Raw genomic sequence first — 22,045 nt, 5'->3', positions numbered from 1 at the left:
CCCACCGCCGTCTTTCGCTACTCAGGTTAAATATATATGAGTCACTTAGATAAATTAAAAATGTTGTTGTTTGGCTTTTTTTTTTTTAGTATTTTATTTGTTCCTGAGTAAATCGGTTTGGCTGAGATTAAAGTTATAGTTTTTACACAGCTGAATAAACGTCAAGCAGACAGCTGATTATCAGAAGTGTGAGATGCTGGAGAATATACTCCGGTGTCCTGTTATATTTTAGATAGCAAGGAGTTTATTAAACTTTACCGAAACAATCTGCAAATTTCATTAAAATTGAATAAACTATCATCTTGTCTTTATTTTTAGTTAGCACCTTAAAAGCTTAAAGCTGTAAGCTAATGATAGTTATATAAGAGCAGATGCTGCTGGTGCAATAAGCTGTAGTTTTACGTCCAGTGGATGATGATCTGATTAGTCGACTAATCGCATAAATAATCGGTGACTAGTCGACTATCAAAATAATCGTTTGTGGCAGCCCTAGTCAGAACATGCAATGTCATGCTTAGGTAACTAGCGAAACTAGCGAGCTAACTTCCTGCTAACTTCTAACTCCGTTAAATGTAATAAATTTTGTTTTCATGGATGCCTGGAAGTTAAACTTCATAGTTACACCTGGTAAAGCAGCAATGCTGATCGTTTTATTAAAGATGAAAGAATTTAGACAGTTTTTAACTCTCAGTGATGCTGCAGTGTTCGTTTGACCTGAAGCATACGGAGTTTAGGACCCAGATTACTCCCAGATTTAAGAGCATCTTAGTCCGACAAATACGACAATAACGACGGCCGCTTGCATGTTCTGCAAAAAAATGTGCTTTGTCGTGTATCTGACGGACAAACACCAAACCAGTTCCACATCACTGAAGTTGCACCATTTTTACAAACCAATTCTGGTTCATCTGTTTCACTCAACAATCGGCCATGTGCGTATGAAAACAAAGGCACTGCGCATACGCGTTTTACTCATATTCTATTGCGATATTTCATTTTCCTAAGGTTGCCTAACATTATACCGGTATTACCGTGAACGGTATAACATGGCCCAGCCCTACCATTGAATCGAGTAATTAGTCATATCCCCCAACTACACTACAAAGTACCATAGTGGAGCATTAAGCCTGGTGAAATGTCAGGAAGGTGTGAAGGTTTGGAAAAAAATAGAAACCACCCGAGCCTGATCTGTTTGCTTCATTTTTAGATCCTCAGTGTGAACAGCACACGGCTGCCGAGTGTTACCACCAAGTCTGACGAGTCATACAATTTATCAGCTATGAAGGTGTGATCAGCTGAATAAGAAATCTTGACCTTCACAACAAAGTTCTAGCCCGTCAGTTTAGCCCCAATGACTTTATGCAGTTCTGGCACTTTATAATTGAACAGTAACTGAACACACATACAATAATTGCTGTTAAATTATTTTTCACTAAGATTTAACCAGCACACATCTTTACTTGCATTATTCATTAGGAAAAAAACAAATCTGATGTAATAGGGAATTTTAAGAATGCCTCATGCTCAACCTTTTGTATTAATCCAATGCAACGATGTCCCATGTTTATTAAGAAATAAAGCTACAATAAAACAAGATGTTCAAGCAGCTATAATGATCGACAAACACCCCAATTATCTAATATTAAATAAAAATAAGAACAAAAAAAATAAACAGAGAAAGCACAGCACAGAATTTCTGGTGGCAAACAGGCCAGTCTAGACAGATCGGAGGGGAGCGTGAGGGAGGACTCAGGTGAGGTGCGTCATGGTTGGATAAGGAACTCCTCAAAATGACTTGTGGTGATGCCCATGGTGGAAAAGTGCATTTTCATGACAGATGGCACTGGCTAGGCCGTGTGTGGGGTTGGTGTAGAGGCATATGGTACCCTCTAGATGATCTCATACAGCAGCGCCAGGCTCAGTCGGAGGTGTAAATGTTTCTCTGCACCCTGCCAGAGGAAGTGGAACCATTCGCATCACCAGCAAAAGTGTATGTGTGTGTTATGTCATACCTTGTAAGACTGGCAGTTTAGTTAAGACTAATGAACTATTGTGATGTATCAACCCGTCTGACGTGTGGGTGTGCGTTTGTGTCGACCTGAAATGCACTCAGTTTCACCTCTCACCTCACCAGCTAAACCTTGTAACCTTTCCACCAGACCGAAGGCCCGCACGTACACAACTGAAACTATATGTATAATATATTGAATAAATGTTTTAATCAAATGATACTACTTAAAACTTAATAAAAGAATATAAAAGAAAAAGATAACAATGAATAACCCGGTTATTCAAAAAGCTTCATCCAGACAGCTCCTCAAAATAACCACCAAAAAATGCACACTTTACAGAGGAAACAAAGACATTTCAGAAGTATACTTCCTGACTTATTCTGAGTCATCTGTTACCAAGCAAACTCAAACGCAGCAGGTTGTTGAATACACTCAGGCCTTTATTCAGGCCTGTTTCTAGATTATATGTGATATATGTATTGTAAGCGTGTATGCAATCTTTCCATAGCTCTAGGCCACTTTACTCAATAGATCGGCCGGACATCGCGCCGGACGAAGCTTCTGACCATCAATTAACTGACCGAGCTTCAACTCTTTAATAAGCACCAAAATGCAATGTGTATAAAATGATTACAGTTGCTCCTGCAATGAAAGACTATTATATGATTATGATACCACCTGAAATAACAGACTTTAATGTAATGTTAACAGCTTCAATAAATGCTTTAATGCAATGCTTGTTACGTGGTTCTAATGCAATAATAATACTGATAATAAAATAGCAGTAAAATAACTTGTTCAATCCTACAATTGTTAAACAAATAGTGAATCAAAACGTCAGCAGTAACTGTTTCAGCATCTACTGAAATATCAAGCCTTTCCCACATATATTTTGGCATCTACACAAAAGTGGTGCTTTGCCTAAAGTCTGTCAAATATACTCTTGTTGAATTTCCACATTTTGCTGAATTATGAAGAAAGACAAATATAAATAATACACCTGCAAGCAACAATTACAGGAGCCAAGTAGTTCAGAAATGGAAAGAACTGATTTATTTTTTTTGTTCCAATTTTGTTGAAGAAAACTTGAAAAAGAAAATGCTAAACTTGCTGTGCAGGAAATCACCTAAGCACTCAAAGTACTGAGTCGACCCTGAAAATCCAGATTCCACGAAAAATGGATGAAAAACAAAATGCTCATTCATGCTGTTATTCTTCCGATGTTGAACGGATGGAGCATGTACTACAAATCAAACGTATATCTGATACAAAAAAAAAAAAAGACAGTTCAAAACCAGTCACACAAAACTAGGATGGTTGCAGTGATTATATCAGAAACTGGCTGCTGGAGCAACATTACACATACAAACACCAATCATCTAAACGAGCATATAACCTACATTTAATTCATTTACTGCATCTGATAGAAGCACAGTTTCTGAATTCACTACACTAAGCATATTTCATATGAAGAGTACAGAAAGTGTTGGTTCAACATACCGTAAATATAGGTTGAGCTTTGATGAGGTTGTGCTGCGTATGGAAACTTGAGATACGGAGATGTGGCGGTTAAGGTTTGGTTAGAGAATGACAGTCTGATGAAAGCTCTAAGGTTTAAAGATCATTCAAGTAAGGAGTGAACAGGAAATACAGCGGGACACTTTTTTTTTTTCCCACGACCGAATTATGATCATGTTGTCATGCATGTGATAAAAATATAGTATTTTATAATACTACTGGGCAGCACGGTGGCACGGTGGTTAGCACTGTTGCCGCAGAGCAAGAAGGTCCTGAGTTCAATTCCTCCATCAGGCCGGGGTCTTTCTGTGTGGAGTTTGCATGTTCTCCCCGTGTTTGCGTGGGTTCTCTCCGGGTACTCCGGCTTCCTCCCACCGTCCAAAGACATGCAGCTTGTGGGGATAGGTTAACTGATTAATCCAAATTGTCACTAGGTGTGAATGTGAGTGAATGGTTGCCTGTCCCTATGTGTTAGCCCTGCGACAGACTGGCGACCTGTCCAGGGTGTACCCCACCTTTCGCCCTATGACAGCTGGGATAGGCTCCAGCGCCCCCTGCGACCCTGAAAAGGATAAGCGGAAGCGAATGGATGGATGGATGGATCGATAATACTACTGTAGGGCTGTGCAATATGACCAAAATCTCATATCCCGATATAAGACATCTATCGTCCCGATAACGATATAAATCACAAACATTTAACATTTTCTGTAAATTCTGTGAATCTCGGGCAGCTCAACTTGCGGGAAGTGTTTCCAGCTGCGCGTCATGTACCTGAAGTCGAGTGTTTTAACCGATGCTTGAAACGATACATTTTTAGACATAAGTTGTAACGACCGCCGTTTTCTTTGCGAGTATTCATTAGACGCCGTGCTGCGGGGAAAAGCCTGTTCTAACGTTTGAGTCCAAGGTTTATTTTTTAGCACCTGACAGCTCCTTTTTACTTCTCATCCGTAAACACTCTGCATCTTGCACGTGATTCAGTTTATTTTGAAAAGTCTCAACAGGAGCTTGAGCTTTATTGTGAAAGGTTTATATGGAAAATAAACAAGCGGACACGCGATGGTTTTACCGTCGTTGTTGCTAACGACAACACATAAAAACAGGCGCTTGTCTGTCCGTAGTGTGGTTATATTACATATAAGAGAAAGAGAGCACTTTAAGAAATTAATACAGCCACTACAGTGACCATCAAAACGATGAAAAAAATATTGCCGTAAACAGTTTATTTTATTATGATAATTTTGATACTAGCAGCCTTTCACAAAAACAAATTTGTTCCCATTTTGTTCCCATTAGCAATGAATCTAGAAAAAAAAAGAAGCCAAAAACAGCGGAGTTTGACAAGCATAAAAACAGTACCAGCACCAACAAGGTGATTCCCAAAGAACAATTTAAAAAAAAAAATCTTCCTGACAAAATACTTTTTAAAAAATGAGGGGTGGCTTAAGACTTTTGCAAATTTCCACATCTGACAGAATTTTTGGCTTTTACAGCCCATGTAACTATTGTATGCAGCTGTAATTAGGTTGTTATTTAGCTGTTGTTTATATTGGGTTTTTTGTTCACTTCAAAGTTCAACAAAATGTGTGGAAGCTAGTTTTACTGATACAATACGTACAAAAAACAATATGAGCTTCTTTCCCTTGAGTACAATAGATCCTGACCAACAAAAGAGCCTCTTTCACTTCTAAGAACATAAACCACTATATATAGAATAACCCCCTCCCCCTCCCACTCCCACACACACACACACACACACACACAGTTTTTATTCTGAGATTGACGTCTATGTCATCCGACAATCTGAGTGCTTTTAAAGTACCTGAACTTCAGAGGGGAAAAAAGTGGAAACCAATGTAAATGTGTCTGTGAGCTGGGAACATCCCATAGAGCTCTCGTTCCCTCTCCTATCCAGCAACATCACAAAATATACAAGAATAACCAAATTTGCAAAACTGCATAAACACACACATAAACCTGCCTCATCAAAGGGTTGGCTAATGTCAAGGTAGCTTGCTATTATTCAGTAAGCCAACATATCAAACCAACCATCCTTTTAATAAGCACACATGAGATTTGACAGCCATGCATAAAAACTGTTTACACTGAATATTCATAGCAGTGGGAAAAAAAATAAATTAAAATATTTCCTTCCTCTGTTAATTGTCATTCTGGCAGTGAGGCTGTGCTAAGCACAAAGAGAGGAAGAGAGCAGCAGAGGGAGACTGAGGTGAGCGAGGAGTACGAAAAGATTAAAGTATAAAACTGAAAACAAGAAAGGGAAAAATGAAGGACGCAGAGAATATGACTGCAGCACAATTTCTGAAAGGAAAGTCAGGAAGATGACAATGCTAAAAGAGAACACTTTGCCATCTGATGTAAGCTGTACATATACACAAGTATATGTTGCTCCCATTCATCACACAGGCTCAACATGCGGTTAAGATAAGAATCCAGACCGATGTTTTTTCCCATCACTGCTCTGTCAATGAACGAGTTCTGTGGGAGGCAGAGGAAATGGCAGACATGAAGGGCTTTCATACCAAGAAAAGAGAGGGAAAATGTGGTTTTGATTTAGAATTCAGACTGAAAATCCATCAAGATTTGCTCTGCAGATGCATCTGTCAGGCGGGTGGCGACACACAAAGTGGACTGCATAATCATATTCTCTTTGGCAGTAGCAGGGCACAGGTATGTGTGTTTGTATATTTGTGTGCATGGCCGTGCAAATCTGCTTCGAAGGCAAACACAAAATCTATATTCATTACTGCAGTTACTGTGACATCTCAAACAAAGCATTTGTGAAAAATCTCTGCCTATGAAAGTTTTAGGCCTTAGCAGATAAGAAACAGCGCTTTCAAAAATGCACTAAAAAGTTATTTCTTTAAACTGTCTTTATAAAGTGCAGTATGCAGAACAAAAAATAGCAATGGTGTTTATATTAAGACGCTTTTAAGACGGCACCGTTCCTTCTAGTTAGGTTTTAATTTCACTAAAACCACTTTGCCCTGTTTGGCATGGACACAGGATATCTGGGATGTGCTGTTTCTGGCGTAGGATGTTGCCCAAAGATCTTTTAGGCCCAGTGAACTGCTGGGTTGTGGCTCCTAGATAGGAATCATCTCTGGCCTGCACCTTAAATTTTGGATTAAAGGTGGCTCTGATGAGTTTGAAAGCTGGGTCAACACCTTGGGCTTTGTACACAATTGTGAGCCTGTGATACTCTGAGGCAGGCCACGCTGTCCTACTTGGGGTCCCTATGGAAAGCGTCATTGCTATAGTGTGCTGTGCTTTGTCTGCACAATGCTTAGGTAAGCAGTATGTGTCAAGCTAACATCCACATGAATGCCAGGGCGCAAAGTTTCCCAGGAGAACATTCCATTGTAACAAGATCGTGTTATGCACTTTATCTGAATAAACTCAAGGAGATATAAAATAAAACTGGTCTGCAGCTGATCGGTTATATAGCAAGGATAGTGTACAAAAAGATCTCTGTCCAATATAGGCAAGACGTACCAACATCCACACGGAACATACAAGCAAAACTGCTCGAGAACAGCAGAGCTAAGATCCTGCAGGAATTCAACTTTAAGCAGTTCCACGGTGACATGGTGGTGGCTGACAAGCAAAAAACGTTAGCTGTGATAGATGTGGTAATCCCAAGAAGGAGCATGAGAACGTCGAGAAGTACCAGGAGCTGAAGGAACAAAAAGAACAGATGTGGAAGGTGGAAGCTCAAAGTGATCCCCGTGGGAATACGAGCATCAGGTTGCTGTAAGCCCAAGCAGGGGGTCGCTCCAGGCACAGCATCTGAGACGATGCAGTCTTCAAATGACAGGATTGATTTCCTACTTGCATATTAAAATTTTGGGGTTATGGTGATGAAAATCTACCTAAAGAAAACAATCTGTTCCAAATCAGGCATTATCAGGCAATATGGTACAAACTCTAACTTTCATTTAAAGTATTTACATATTAAGGTTAGATTAAGAAATACTTAGATGGAAAAGTGTAATTCGTAGATGTAAACTGTAATCTGTACATGCATATACACACACAAAATACAAAAATTAGTAGCTTGTAAATGTGAATAGTGGATGTGGGTCACTGGTTTTGGACCGACAGCAGCAGTTAGTGTGGTAACGTTTTCAGTGTCCCAGTGGACCAGCCATCACAAAAGCTCCCTGCAGGACTCACCCAGTACAACACTAAAGAAATCAAACCCTACTTTCTATGAGCCATTACCTGGTAGTGAATCACCCATCTGACGCAATGCAAACTCTCCCATAAGAGTGTCATTCAAGTTAAAGCGAATTAAAAGTCTGCTCCAGATACATGTTTTTAATGCTTTGATAGAGAAGGATAAAATCTGTTGGTCCTCAGCAGCAATAGAACAAATCGGTCTGTGCCCACCTTACCTGAGCTGGACCACTCCACAGTCCATGAGAGGAATGAGTTTTTTTTTTCCTGTGTAACATTGCTGTGACTGAACTGCCAATTTAACCACTTCACGGTTAAGAGAGGAGAGCAGAGAGGAGTGTACTAGTTGGTGTGAATGTTTGAGTGTTTGTGTGCTCATAGAAGCAAGCCTACTCCGTGAATGTCATTCATCTGTGCCCGTGCTTCAATGTTTGATGAGTTCATTCAATTGTGTGTACGTCAGGGGTTCACAGCAGGACATCGAAATCCATGTGAGTCACTCTGATCAGCTCAGATACCCCAAACATCCATATCTTTTGTGGAGAGCCATACCACGTGTCCTCTACAGTGGAAAGCCATGAAATAGATCTTCATCCTAGGCTGGCTCCATTCCCTGCCTTCCCATCACAGCCTCAGACACAAAGCTTGGCACAGCCTCGGCTTGTATATCAGCACCACAAATCTCAACTAAAGACTATTAATCTCTGTCTTTTTTACTTTCTAACACATTTATGTATGACCTAAAATGGCCCAGACAAAGTCAGTCAGTGTGTGTCTGAAGAAATGAACCATATGTGGATGCTCACTTGCATGCTTTATTAGCGAGCCAGCAGTAGTCAAAGGGCACAAAAAGTGCAAGACACACACAGATAAGGACCAACCAAAGCCCAGTGCATGAATAGAGATATTAGGGCAAAGCTGCTCTGAGGGACTATGGGAAGCAAGGGATTGGTTAACCAAGCTGACTTGAAATTACTGCAAAAACTTGGGTTAACATATTTGTTGTCAGGGACACTGGAAATGCATTAGTAACATAAAAAAGGTCCCAGTCAGCTGCGGGAGCTGTAATTTGAATGTGTTCCTACCAATTTTCAGCTCATAATTTTGTGACTGCTCATGCGATTTGTTTATGATATGATAAGAAATAAGATCAATAAAACTACATGAAATTGAGAACTGGTGACTGTGGAGGCCACAATGCTAAACTGATACTAAGAGTGCACCAAGATAATTTCCCAAACCCATTTCCCCACTATTAGCACTTTAATTGATGATGGCAGGATGGAAGTTGTTTATGCCATATGACCACAATCCAAATGTCATTCGTAAATGGACTGATTCTTATATAGCGCTTTTCTACTGTCCTGGAGCGCTCAAAGCGCTTTATACAACATGTCACATTAACCTACTCACACCAGCATTTTCTTCTATGCGTTAAGTCAGGGGTGGGAGATCTCCAGGCCTGAAGGGCCGGTGTCCTGCAGGTTTTAGATGCGTCCCTGATCCAACACAGCTGATTTAAATGGCTAAATTACCTCCTCGTACCACATGTCTTGAAGTTCTCCAGAGGCTGGTAATGAACTAATCACTTGATTCAGATCTAAGACCTGCAGGAAATCAACCCTTGAGGCCTGGAGTTCCCCACCCCTGCTTTAAGTGCTCTAACATTGGCACACATTCATACTCAGATGGATGCATCAGAGAGCAACTTGGGGTTAGTATCTTGCCCAAGGATGTTTGGCATCAAACCACCAACCTTCAAATCAGTAGATGACCTGCTCTACCTCCTGAGCTGCTGCCACCCCCAAATGCTGCAACAGACATCAAGAATCAAGCCAGGCAATGTTTTTCCAATCTTCTCTCTAACTTTAATGAGTCAGTGCCACCCGGTGTGGTCTTCTGCTGCTGTAGCCCATCTTCTTCAAGGTTCTATTATGTTTTTCTTTCAGAGACGGTCTTCTGCATACCCTGGTTCTAACGAGTGATTCTTTGTTTCGTTCCTGTCAGCTCGAAGCACTCTGGTCATTCTCCTCTGACTGCTGACATGAACAAGCCATTTTTCTCCGGAGAAATGCTGCTCACTGGATATTTCTTCTTTTAAAGACCATTCTCTATGAAATCCAAGAGATGGTTGTGCGGAAAAATCCCAGTAGTTCAGCAGTTCCTGAAATACGCGGACCAGCCCATTAACTAATGTGGCACTTACAACCATGCCACATTGAAACTCACTTAAATTACCTTTCAGTATTTGCATGACAAAGAAAACCTGAAAATGTGAATGGTTGGTGAGTGCATGTACTGTCAATGGACAAATGCTGTCTGAATTGAGAGCACACAATCCTTTAAGGCTGTCTGATGGTTTCATTAGACTGTCCATTCCACTGTTGTGCTGTAATTTAGGTGGTAGTGTGGAATGTAAACTAATGGCAGAGCTAGCAACAGAGTGAACCCCAAGTTGTTCCTGATGGCAGGTGAACGCTGCCATTTGTGTTTTAATGTGTTTGTTAATGAGTGAACAAGAAAAACATGGCCTTAAAATTCAGGTATGTGTAAAATAAGCTATGTAAGTGCAGAAAAATTACATTTTACCCTTCGAACTTTTCTGTTCAAGTTTTCTGACTCTCCATTTCATCCCCTACCAAGCAATACATTCTAGATACTGTCATGAAAATATATATTCTCTTCCCCTATTCAGTTTATCTTTGCCAGCATCTTAACCAGGGCCACTGAAAGCAGCGCCCCAGGCGCTTGAGCCCAAAGGCAGCAGTAAGAGTGGCACCTCACTGGCTGACAACCAACCTGGAGGCACTATCAGAAAGCTGCTGCTGTAGCTAGAGAGGACACTGAATAAAATATAAAGCTGGGGGTGGAAATACACACTATACGTGTTGGACAATTTGGTGTGTGAAAGGAAAGTAGAACAGGGAAGGTAGAGGACAGATGTAGGTTCACACACATATGTATGTGTGCTTAACACTGTGCTTACAATGCATCTGTGAAAATTTGTACCACAAGTAAAAAAACAGAAAAAGAAAAATCACAATTTTGGCCACTACCTTACATTGTATGACTGTGTGAGGCAGCACACACACCCAAACAAAAGCTTGACACTTATATATGAAACTTCATATGAGAGGTTGCGAAACAAATTAGTATGGATGAACGCCGTGATGAAAAACTGAGCAGGCACTACCACAAAAACACAAGCTCCCACACGTACGCAAACAGCAAAGATGGAATTTAACATGATAAAACTTCGACCCTTGTTAAATTGCAAACACAGCCATTTGCACATTGGGTAGCAGGGCCAAAGAGCCATGCGGCACAAATAGGACCGTTAAGGTTTTACTGGGTACAGCAATACAATTACCGTTTACCATTACACTAACTCATTAAAACTACAGTAAGAGAATAATTAGGAATTAGCTTTTGCCTCACTACATCTGTGTTTAAAAGAGAGCTACAAATGCAATACAGTCAAGTGCACTTGCTGAATCTATACTGCATGAAAATAATTGGAAATAACACAATTCTGACCACTATAACACAGACTCACCAGTTTATTTGAGACTGACCTTAAAATTGCTTTTCATTAAATTGGGGGCGATCGTGGCTCAAGAGTTGGGAGTCGCCTTGTAATCGGAAGGTTGCCAGTTCGAGCCCCGGCTCGGACAGTCTCGGTCGTTGTGTCTTTGGGCAAGACACTTCACCCGTTGCCTACTGGTGGTGGTCAGAGGGTCCGGTGGCGCCAGTGTCCGGCAGCCTCGCCTCTGTCAGTGCGCCCCAGGGCGGCTGTGGCTACAATGTAGCTTGCCATCACCAGTGTGTGAATGTGTGTGTGAATGGGTGGATGACAGGTTGTGTAAAGCGCTTTGGGGTCCTTAGGGACTAGAAAAGCGCTATATAAGGCCATTTACCATTTTACCATAAATGTGAAAAACTGTGACAGATCCCAAATAATCATTGAACATACAGCTTCAAGTAATGTATCAGTGAAATCCACGAATGAGCACTGGTACAAACCAATATTAAACAACAACGTATTGCAGCTGCTGACATAAGTGAATCACATGTCTCTGTGTATGTGTGTCCTCTACTTACTGAGTCTCTTTGCAGCCTCCAGTGCCTCAGAAGCTGTGTCAGCCACATAGAAGCGCTGGACAGCTACGCCACTCTCTTGCATCAGCTTCTTGCTCTGGTACTCCTGTAGATTCAGCCATCTCCTCGGACTCAACCAGGTGCACTAGATGAAAGATCGAGGTAGAAAGAGTAAAAGTGTAAATGAAACAAAGTTAATAGTGCAAATAGGTATCCATTTCAAAGGCTCCCACCACATCTAACAATGGCAATTTTTTCCCTCACCTTAACATCACCAAGCCTGTCTACTCTGCTGTGTTTTTTTTTTTTCATTAAACAATACCAAAACATGTCTAACAACACATAGCAAGTATAGGATATATCTTCTACTCCTCTCCTCACTCCTCTCCAACTATTTTACGCTCTCTTTTCCTGTAATGAGGCAGGCATTTGGGCTTAAACTGCAGGACAGCTAAGAAGCCGTTTGCTCCATCAGCAAGACACCGGTCCTGTCAGCTCCAGCTGTTGTTGCTATTAAAAAGAAATTGGCTTTTTAATGCGACAGTGAGACATAGACTGTGTTAGAGTTAGAATCCCTCTGCACCAGCAGGCTTGTATGTGAGCCTGGATGCAAATGTTTCCACAGCAAAGGTCTTTGGGGAGTCATTAAGAAGAGAAACTCCATTAAAGTAAAGGAAAAACAAGAACTATGAACTAAATCACGGCCGGCACAGAAAGAATGCTTCAGTATTTCTATTTGTCTACCCGGTAAAGATTAAACTTACATCAGGATAACATTAGGACTGCAACACAATATGTTATTGCTGACTCAGTCGAGTTAAACTGAGATGGGATGCTGTTAGAGAATACATTAGTTATTCAGGGACACCTGCATGAGCATAAGGGCCACATAAGTGATCTAAAATGTAGAAGACAATGATCACTTGTGACATAATCCACTGCTTTTGTGTACTATTGAAACTCTGTTAGTAACAGACTGCCAAAAGATCAATGCAACAACGTCAAATGCTACAAACCAGGAACTGTGCTTAAGGAAGCATTGTCGATTTCTCGATGACTCATGGCAAGAAAAAAAACAAAACAAAAAAAAAATCAAAACAATGCCATTTTGTCTAAAGTTTATGACATAAGTCTAACAAATTATTTATAGACTTTTTCATAAACAGACTAAGGATTTGTGATGTGGTAAAAAAAATCCAAAAAAAAACCCCAGCCATAACAGAATCATGTTCTTCTGCGTACTAAGTCATGTTTAACTATTTGGACCTCTTCAGATTATGGTAAAAATGTTTGCAAGCAAGCAAACATGTTTATATGTTTCTTGCTCACACTTGCAAACAGCGTGAGACCCGTGCGCAGTGAATGAATAATGTAGTTTGAATTCAAGAGGAATAAAGACAGAGGAGCAGAAACTACATTTTTGAAAGCTTCTTACAGTAGGGACCAAACAGGCAACAATAGCAGCCATTTTTTGTTCACTTGAGCGCACGCACATGGACTGTGTCCGCATTTTTAGGCTGCAATTTGATTCAGTGGTTCATGGGGCGTGAAAAGGCCACTGTGTGTTTTTTTAAAGTCATCAGTCACTCCATCATTCACGAAGGGGGGAAACACACAAGAGTGAGGGAATTGAAAGAGAGAGATGTTCTTTCAACCATTTACTGATAGACGGAGTAAAATGTAACCCCGACTAGCACTTAATGGTTATTAGTGATTAAAGGATAATGATCTTGACATGGTCCCTTAAATAGGCAATAGCCAAGTTAAACCTTTTCAATCTACAATCAACGGTGGACCTCGACTGAAAACAAAACTGCAAGACCAGTAATCCACAATTCGTGCCAAAACCAATCCTCTCTGTGCCACAGCACACTATTAGCATGCTTTCTCCATTCCAGCTCTTGTGAGAGCCTGTCGAGAGACTTCATTACAGCCAAAATAGGTTGTTTTCTTGGAGAGCAGCACACGCTGATGTATACTGGCCTACACTAAACAGGGGCATGTGCAGGTCACCTCTGCAGTACTGTTTGTAATACTACACTATTTATATGTTTTAGCTATTACAGCTTGTACTGTACACATATATGCTTCCAAGTCTATTACCCATATCCCTCTAATGCAGCACATTCTGATAATGTCATTCTTTCACAGTGCGTGGATGGGGTTCAAAGGAAGGGCAGGAAATTAACTGTACTGCGTGGTATTGGCCAAAAACTTGGCTGATGTGTATGACTTTAAAACTTTACTCTTTTTTTCTGCCTGTCGCTCACTCCTTTATGTCCACTTTAGCGGAAAATCTCACACAGCCTTAACAAACCAAGCTGCAAAACACGTTTCCTCTGTTTTGCCGACTCACTTGACTGCTGTCAGGTACCTGCAGGGCCCTCTCTCTTAAAACATCCACTTCCGTTGCCACCCAACTGTTTGCCCCAGGAGGATCAGCTCTGCTGCCTAAATGAATAACTCCATCTGTCAATCTTTTACTCTATAATGGGCTTAAAAGAAAGTGGCAAATGGGACCCTTCCCAGGGCCAGGTTAAACACCTTAATAGGAAGTATCATCAGATCACACCAACACGTATTAACCAGACAGCTAAATGCTTTGATCCGAGTGACCTAAGACGCATCACAGTATGGTCAGATGGTATGTATATAGATACTTGCAAAGTATCCAAGCTCTTATGCTCATCAGTAATGCCAGTGTGTAGTCAACCTCAACTACACAAGTGCAAGTTTGTGCATGAAACAATTTCATGTATTAGTCTGCAGTGTATTATTCTAACTTGAGGTTTCATTTTTACAGAGGTTAAGAGTCATCCACAAATACATCAGCATCATAAAACAGCATACTAATTGAGTGTCTGTACCAGTGACTATTTTCATTAACAGTTACCATGTCAATTAATTTTTGTCTACTTAATCTGAAAAAATAAAATAAAAAGTGTCAGTGTTTATTCTCCTCCACAGGAGGCATCTTCAACTATCTTTGACTTATGCATATATTATTAGAAACACTGTTGTGGTCTAGAAAAACTACTCAGGAAAGTTAAATAAATTCAAACTAATAAGGCTTCACTGTCACCCAAAGAAAGGGTGAGCGAGGGTGAAAAAGATATCCAGACTTCCTAAAATAACAACCCCTGCATACTGAGAAAGTCAGGTAGGGATTGAGGTGGCCCTCCAGGCACTGACAGTTACCTTGGGCAAAACACCAGAGAATGGAAAGAAACCTGAGGCACATTTTACTGTGTCGCAGATCCACAGACAAATAGTCTGTATCAAAGATGGGCTCTTACTGCTGATAACAATATAAAAATGGGAGACAAATTAATGTAAAAATCCACATAGTGAAGTAACGTAGGATGGTGTTGAGCAAACATGCACCCCCATAACGAGGTCACTGTGCCTTGGCATAAAATCCTCAAGTAAGGGCTGCTGATTAATGCTGAAGTCTTATTTAAAATTTTGCAGGTCAATATTTAAATCATGTTTATTTGATGCTTATTTAGTTTCCGAATCTGGAAACTTAAGGTCATCAAAATAACCCTGGTTCTCTGAGTAACATGGGTGAGACAAAAAGAAATGCTATGAAAGTGAACAAAAGTAATTCATAGAAATTTTGCACTAGATTTTCTTGAACTTTAAATATAACGGCAAGTTTGGGTTTTGGGGAGCAACAAAAATGTACCACTGTAAAAGAAGTGTGATGGATTTACAACAAGGATACACAACAGCATGACTGCAAAGGAAATGCTGCACAATAATCTTTATCACAGTGTTGTAATTACCGTTTCTTAATTATTGCTTTCATTTCATTTTCAATTTACTTTGTTTTAATTAAAAAAGAAACATCAATTAACTGCCCGCCTACGTTACTACTACTTTTTTTCTTTCTTTTTTTAAAATATTTAAACAGAGAGGACGGTACATTCGATCACTGACAGATCTTAAAGTACAGGAACATTTTAGTTAACTGTCATTCTGTAATGCTAATATTTATGCAAGGCTATTGCATAAACTCTGGTATTTCAAAGTTGAGTAACAGGAAAACAGTAAGGCTTAAAGAAAAGTGTCAAATGGGAATTACAGTATTGCAAAACCTTTTATACTAGCCAATTCCCCAGATGCTGCAACTCAGAGCACAGATATATTTGCCACCTTAACAATAGATACTGTGAACCATATAAAGATATCACTACTTTAAAATTCCTTTCGGACTAATCATTGAAACAGTTATGGTTTCAGCCATTTCTAATCCTGCACTCAGACAAGAAAGTCATGATAGTGCTGACATCTTGACAGGAAGAGAAATAATCTGAGTACTGCATGGTTGCCCTGGAAAAAAAACAAAAAAGCTGCAAGTGTTGGATGACAGTATGGCAGTAAGGCAGGGAGGCAAGCAGGCAGCTGGCCTGCAGTCCCTCGAGACACACTCTCTACAGTAATTATCATCAGCAGCACTCTAGAGACGATCCTACACAGTCCTTCAGCCTAACTACTGCTCTACTTATTCTTAATGCACACACAAAGATGACAAGAATAGACACAAGGTTTGCTGTGCACAATGGTGACTAGACTAGACACTGGCACAAACAAAGTTGTATGCAATGGGCCCAAGATGGGATAAAGTATTCAGAGCAAACCTCTCTACAGACAAAAGCACTCAAGATCTCTCATATGGATGCATTTAAGTGAAGGAAGTGGGGCACACTGGAGAAAGAGAGGTGGAGTGGTGACAATGATAAATAATGATCTCTATATTAATATATGAAGGTAAGAGGAGGCAGAAGAAAAAAAACTGAAGGAACAATTTTCCTCTGTAAATCAAAAAGTCCCCTTTCTCATTCCAGCCATACTTTCAAAGAACTTGGCCCACTGACAAACCATCGCAGGCCCACACAAATTGTCTCCGGTTTTCCCTTCAGGACAGGAACACGCAAATGACCAGGAGGTAGGAATAACCCCAAACTAACCACAAAGTCATACAGTATTAATGCCATACCACTCTATTATTAGCTCAACCTTGTCTTCTTTATACCTGTGCAACTGCATTTTAGATTTGATGCAAAAGCACGGAAAAATAACTTAACTATAAAATTTAAATTAGGCAGAGGAAAGGGAAGCTGAAGTTAAACTGAGTAAGCACTTATTCTGAGAAAGATTTTGCTTTTGGCATGCTTGCAGCAAGAGTCCTGACATTCAGCGAGTGATCAGAAAATGTCACAGCAATACACTGTAGAAAAGATGGATCCTAACAGGGCTTTTCATTTAATGCTAAAAGCAAACATCAAACATTTAGCCATATCTTGATGGGTTGTCTGCTTACTTACTTGATCAACATTTAAATTTTCTTCCCTTTAACACAGTAAAGTAAAACTCCAACAAAGTATTGGTGCACAAGGTTATTGCTGTAAAGTGCGAATAAAATTTGTCTAGAAAAGTACGATAAAAGAGAGGAGCTTTGCACACGCTTATGTTCTGATGGAATTGCAAAAATAGAAAAATAGAAAAATCAAAAAATATGCCTTAAGTGAGTCAGTGCTCAGTGTACTGTGGTTATATTAGATTTGAAAAGACACGATGAAGTGTAATTAAACAAATAGATGATACACATTCACGTGTATGTGCCAAAGAGCCAAAAACAACCTTACATGGTCCTTTGCTCCATAAGTATCTGCAAAAACGATTCACATCAAAGGCACCTTATTAGATAGTTAGCATAAATGAAAGAATTGCAAAAAGGTAAACAAATCTAAAGACCACAGTTCATACGTTGAATTCCCTGCACTAAATTCTGACGAGATTTAGACGCAAAAAACAAACAAGCAAACAAGAATCGTTGCAACACTGAAATGAGCAGAATAGACATGCAGGCGCTCTCTTTCCAGAACACTCACTGGTTGTGCCCTCGCACAAAGAGGCACAGGAAGGACAGATAGTGCTATGGCAGCAGATGCATCAGATTGCCAAGTCCTTGTCGCAGCTGTACTGATCCACCAGTGGTGTTGAAGGACAAAATCTTGGTATGTACAACACTAGTCCCAAAACACCTCTCTGGCTGGACCATATGGTTATCAGCGCGGCATCGTGCAACATCAGGACTTCTCTTCCTCCTAAGAGGCACAGAATTGTGCAGTCTCATGCTTAGTTGAGAGCAGGATGCACAATGTCAAACAACACTTGTTGTGAGAAGTGTCACCACAGTTAGGGTATGTCTGATCTTGGCACTTTGCAAAGTCATTTCAAGACATGCCACTACTTTGTCATTTGCCCTTCTGTTAAACTTAAGGAGTCAATATCCTAAGGCTAATTTAGAGCAGTTGTCTTTATCACTATGAGAGTAGAACAATGTCAAAAAGTCACCATCTGACAGAGCAGTTCCAACTCCCTTGAAAATTTATTGGAGCCATAAGCCTTAATTTACAGGGGAAGGTTACAAAGCAGGCAATCACCTCTGATCAGGCCCATAAACAGCCGAGAGTCAATGCTGCACTGCTCGTCAATCTGTTACTCAAAAATTCAAAGGGTTGACACGGCGGGTCAAACAACACATTTGTTTCTTGGAAGTAAGTCTAGACAGGATCCAGCGAATAGTGAGTGAAGATGTGATTCTGATTTGGCAGGTGTTAACAGTACAGGAACATTATCTCTCAACACAAGCGATTTATCTTACAAGAGACTTCAGCACTGCGGCTGTAAAAGAAAGACTCCGCCACACGTTTTCTTTTGGCAATGTAATGAAATTCACGTATCCTCGTAGTAATTACATCATACATATGTACTCACAAAATATTAAATGGCATATTTAAAACGATTCATTTGATTATTGAAAAATCAAATTAAAAGTGGTTCTGACTTCATTGTTTATAATGCTCCCCACACTGCTGCACATGTAGCAGTGGTGCACAGTTAAGCAGTGTCTTCACCTTATGTTAATATTTTTTCAAAGAGGTTGCTGGAAGGTTCATAAAAAATGACCAGTTACCATTATCTATATAACTAAGATGTTGCATGCAAAGTATAATTTTGTTAGGTACATCTCTTCAACTGCTCATTAACACAAATCAGCTTATCACATGGAACCAATTCATTGCATTTAGGCATCTAGACATGGTCAAGAACCTGCTTTGGTTCAGTCTGAGCATCAGTATAAGGAAAAAGCTGATTTAAGTGACTATGAATGTGCCACAGTTGTTGGTGCTAGACAGGCTGGTGTAACTATTTCAGAATCTGCTGATCTACTGGGGTATTTCCCCACAACTATCACTAGTGTTTACAGAGGTCTGAATGGCCTCTTGATGCCCGAGATCACATGAAATCGAATCCTTCAAGCTGATAGGACGGCTCAAATAACCACTTGTTACAACTGTGGTGTGCAGAAGAGCATCTCTGAATGCTCAACACATCAAACTTGAAGCATAGGGCTATAAAAGCAGAAGACCACACACACCAAGTGCGAGCTAAAAACATCAAACTGAGGTACAGTTCACATAGGACCGTGTGAACTGTACTTGGTTTGTACAGCCGATCTGAGTATTGCTGCTGGATTGATGCCGTGAAGACAGTGGTGAGTCCAAAAAGGAGTCCAAACCCAGTACTAACAGGGTGTAACTAACAAAGTGTCAAGTGATGCATAAAGAAAATCATCTGATAAATCAATTTCACTATTTCCCCCCCAAAAAACTCTAGTTTCCAGCTATCCTATTATAACATTTATTCAAACAAGCTCAGCAGCTTTCCAAAAATATTACCTTTGTAACAGTTATATTAAAATCATTCTTAAAAACAGACAAACAAAGCGGTAATAAAACTCAGTACTTTATGGAAACTGTTATATAGAAATGTGAGCAATATGAGAAGCTAATGGTATCTATTGTTACACTAGTGATGAAATGACTTTGTGAAGAGGCTGCACTGAAGCAGGAGATGTACTTTAACAAGAGCCACTGTCAGTCATCACCTTTCAGAACTCAATAAAAATAAATAAAAACAAATAACCTTACATTATCTCACTGAATTATTTACTTAGTAAGTTTATACATTATATATACACAGATAAATCTCTTACATACACTGTGAAGAGCTACATTAAGGCAGTAAACAGCTGCACTGAGTCAGAAATGCACCTTGAACAAGACACCATCCCACTTACAAAAAGCCTATCATCAATCAAAAGCCCTGATGGCAGGACAAAGTGAGTTCCATTACAGGAAATTTTCAATAAGTCAACCCTGGATTGATCCTTACTAGTTTCTATGTAAAAATAAAGAAATGCTATTGACAACATTTGAGAGACTAAGGCAATTTTAAGCAGGCATATTCATGAGGACACTGCAAATCTGTATCGATGCAACCTGCGTGACACTCCTTTCAGAGCTCTAAAGTTTGCAACAGTCCAATCAGGACGCGTCAAAGGGACTTTTGAAATATTTAAGCATTATGAAAGACCTCATTGTTGTTCTTTTAATGACTGCTTAGAATTCCTAACTTGCCAAATTCTGAAATGGCCTGCTGTGTTTATTTTATTCTCCATTTTCAGAAAAAAGCAGACATTTTTTATTAGAGATGCATCGATCAATCCATGATTTAAATCAACCGATTTCCAGCATTCTCAGTAGAGACCAATGACCAGCCAAACAGCCTCCCAGATGTTTGATTACAAGCTGGTCTATAGTTGTGCGCACATTTAAATCCACAAGCTAACCTGTCTTCACCATGGAAACTCTTCACTGTAAGGACATAAATTCAAGTACAGATGGACGAGTCTGAAAAACATTTATAAAGACAAACGTAGTCCAATGCTTAACTCCTCTGCATCACCTGAACGTGGACATTTTAAAGAAGCTAACAAAGGAAAAGTAGCTAACGCTAAACTCAATCTAAACCTCAGAAGTCAGCAGCCTCAGCATGAGCAAAGGACCAAAGCAGGTATGAGGAAAATTATGGAGAGAGATTTATAGAGTTAAAAAGAAAACGGGGTCGATATCTTACCTCTGAAAAAAATGATGTAAGAAACTGACATTGGTTTTGTTATATAAATCTGTTGCACCTGATTTAGTCTTGTAAAGTCAAATACGTCAGGTGAAGATGAATGTACAGCAGCTCACTTTCAGTTAAGTATTTATGCCGGTTTCTAATATCGGAGCACTTTATTTTCAGATGAGTAAGTGAGAAAAGATCCTTAAACTTATAGTAGTTTGGGAAAAGTTGTGAAGTTTAATAATGTCATACAATTATTAAAATGGAGTTATGCAAAAGTTAATTTTTGTTTGTATATGCTGTCAGTTGCAGCAAACTACCATAGGTGTACTGCTACACCTAGAATCTATTACAGTGAAAACAAAGAATTATGTTTTTATTTCCAGTAGGAAGAAAGCTCTGCAGCTGGAAACGTGAGTCTGCTGGTCCCCCTCCTTATTACATGAAAGTATGTCTGCAATGAACTGCCAAAATATCTAGTGGATTTTAACTACACATATACTATGTTTTACCTTCACCTCCTGACTTTTCATATAAAGCACCATTATGAGATTTACATTTGACAGCTATTGAATTCACGCTCCCTTAAGGATGAGCTGTGATATCTCAGGGGAGCCACTGATAAGTTGGACATTTATGAACATATAAATCACCATTACCAATGTGCCAATCACCCCCAGCTGTACTTTGATATTCTGAAATAATTAACAGATGTTAGCATGCTAATGTGCTTGAATAAGAAGACAGAAAAACATAACTGGATGCTGCTATGATAAAACCATAATTGCCAACAGGCCAATGTAAATGAAAGACAGGAGTCTAACACCAGCATGTCCTGTACATCAAACACAAAGCAAACAGCAGATCTACTTCTCCCACACTGTCACCATGATTCATGGGGAAAAGAAAGACAGACAATGACATTCAGAGCTGTAATTATTTTAAAGATCCAATTAAAGATAGGACAAAGGACACTTTGTATCCATTAGTTTTCCCAATAGGTAGCACTAAACTTCCATCCCTGATGACATCTGGAACTCAACATTTAAAGAATAATGAGCGTCAAAAACAATAGTCTGTGCCTTTAAAATCATTATTATTATTAATTCAAGTGCTGAAGAACATCTTCATCCAGCTCCCCAGACATGTATTAAGCCCAGTCCTGGATTAACTTTTTAAAAATATCGACTGAAGAAAAGACCTTGAACTAGGCTTAATACATGTCTGGGAAACAG

General features: G+C 39.7%; 1 protein-coding gene across 1 annotated transcript in view; it reads right to left on the bottom strand.

Moving 5' to 3' along the window:
- The window catches only part of suclg2 (succinate-CoA ligase GDP-forming subunit beta), a 101,404-nt gene that overhangs the window by 72,315 nt on the left and 7,044 nt on the right, over window positions 1-22,045 (bottom strand). Inside the window, exon 2 of the mRNA XM_005941345.3 lies at window positions 11,835-11,976. Coding sequence (XP_005941407.1) covers window positions 11,835-11,976 — 142 coding nt within the window. The remainder of the gene's footprint in view (window positions 1-11,834; window positions 11,977-22,045) is intronic.

The sequence above is a fragment of the Haplochromis burtoni genome, unplaced genomic scaffold (genome assembly GCF_018398535.1).
Source record: "Haplochromis burtoni strain Fernald_Lab_line unplaced genomic scaffold, NCSU_Asbu1 Contig_314, whole genome shotgun sequence".
Lineage (NCBI taxonomy): Eukaryota > Metazoa > Chordata > Actinopteri > Cichliformes > Cichlidae > Haplochromis > Haplochromis burtoni.
This window is presented reverse-complemented; position numbering and strand designations above follow the sequence as displayed.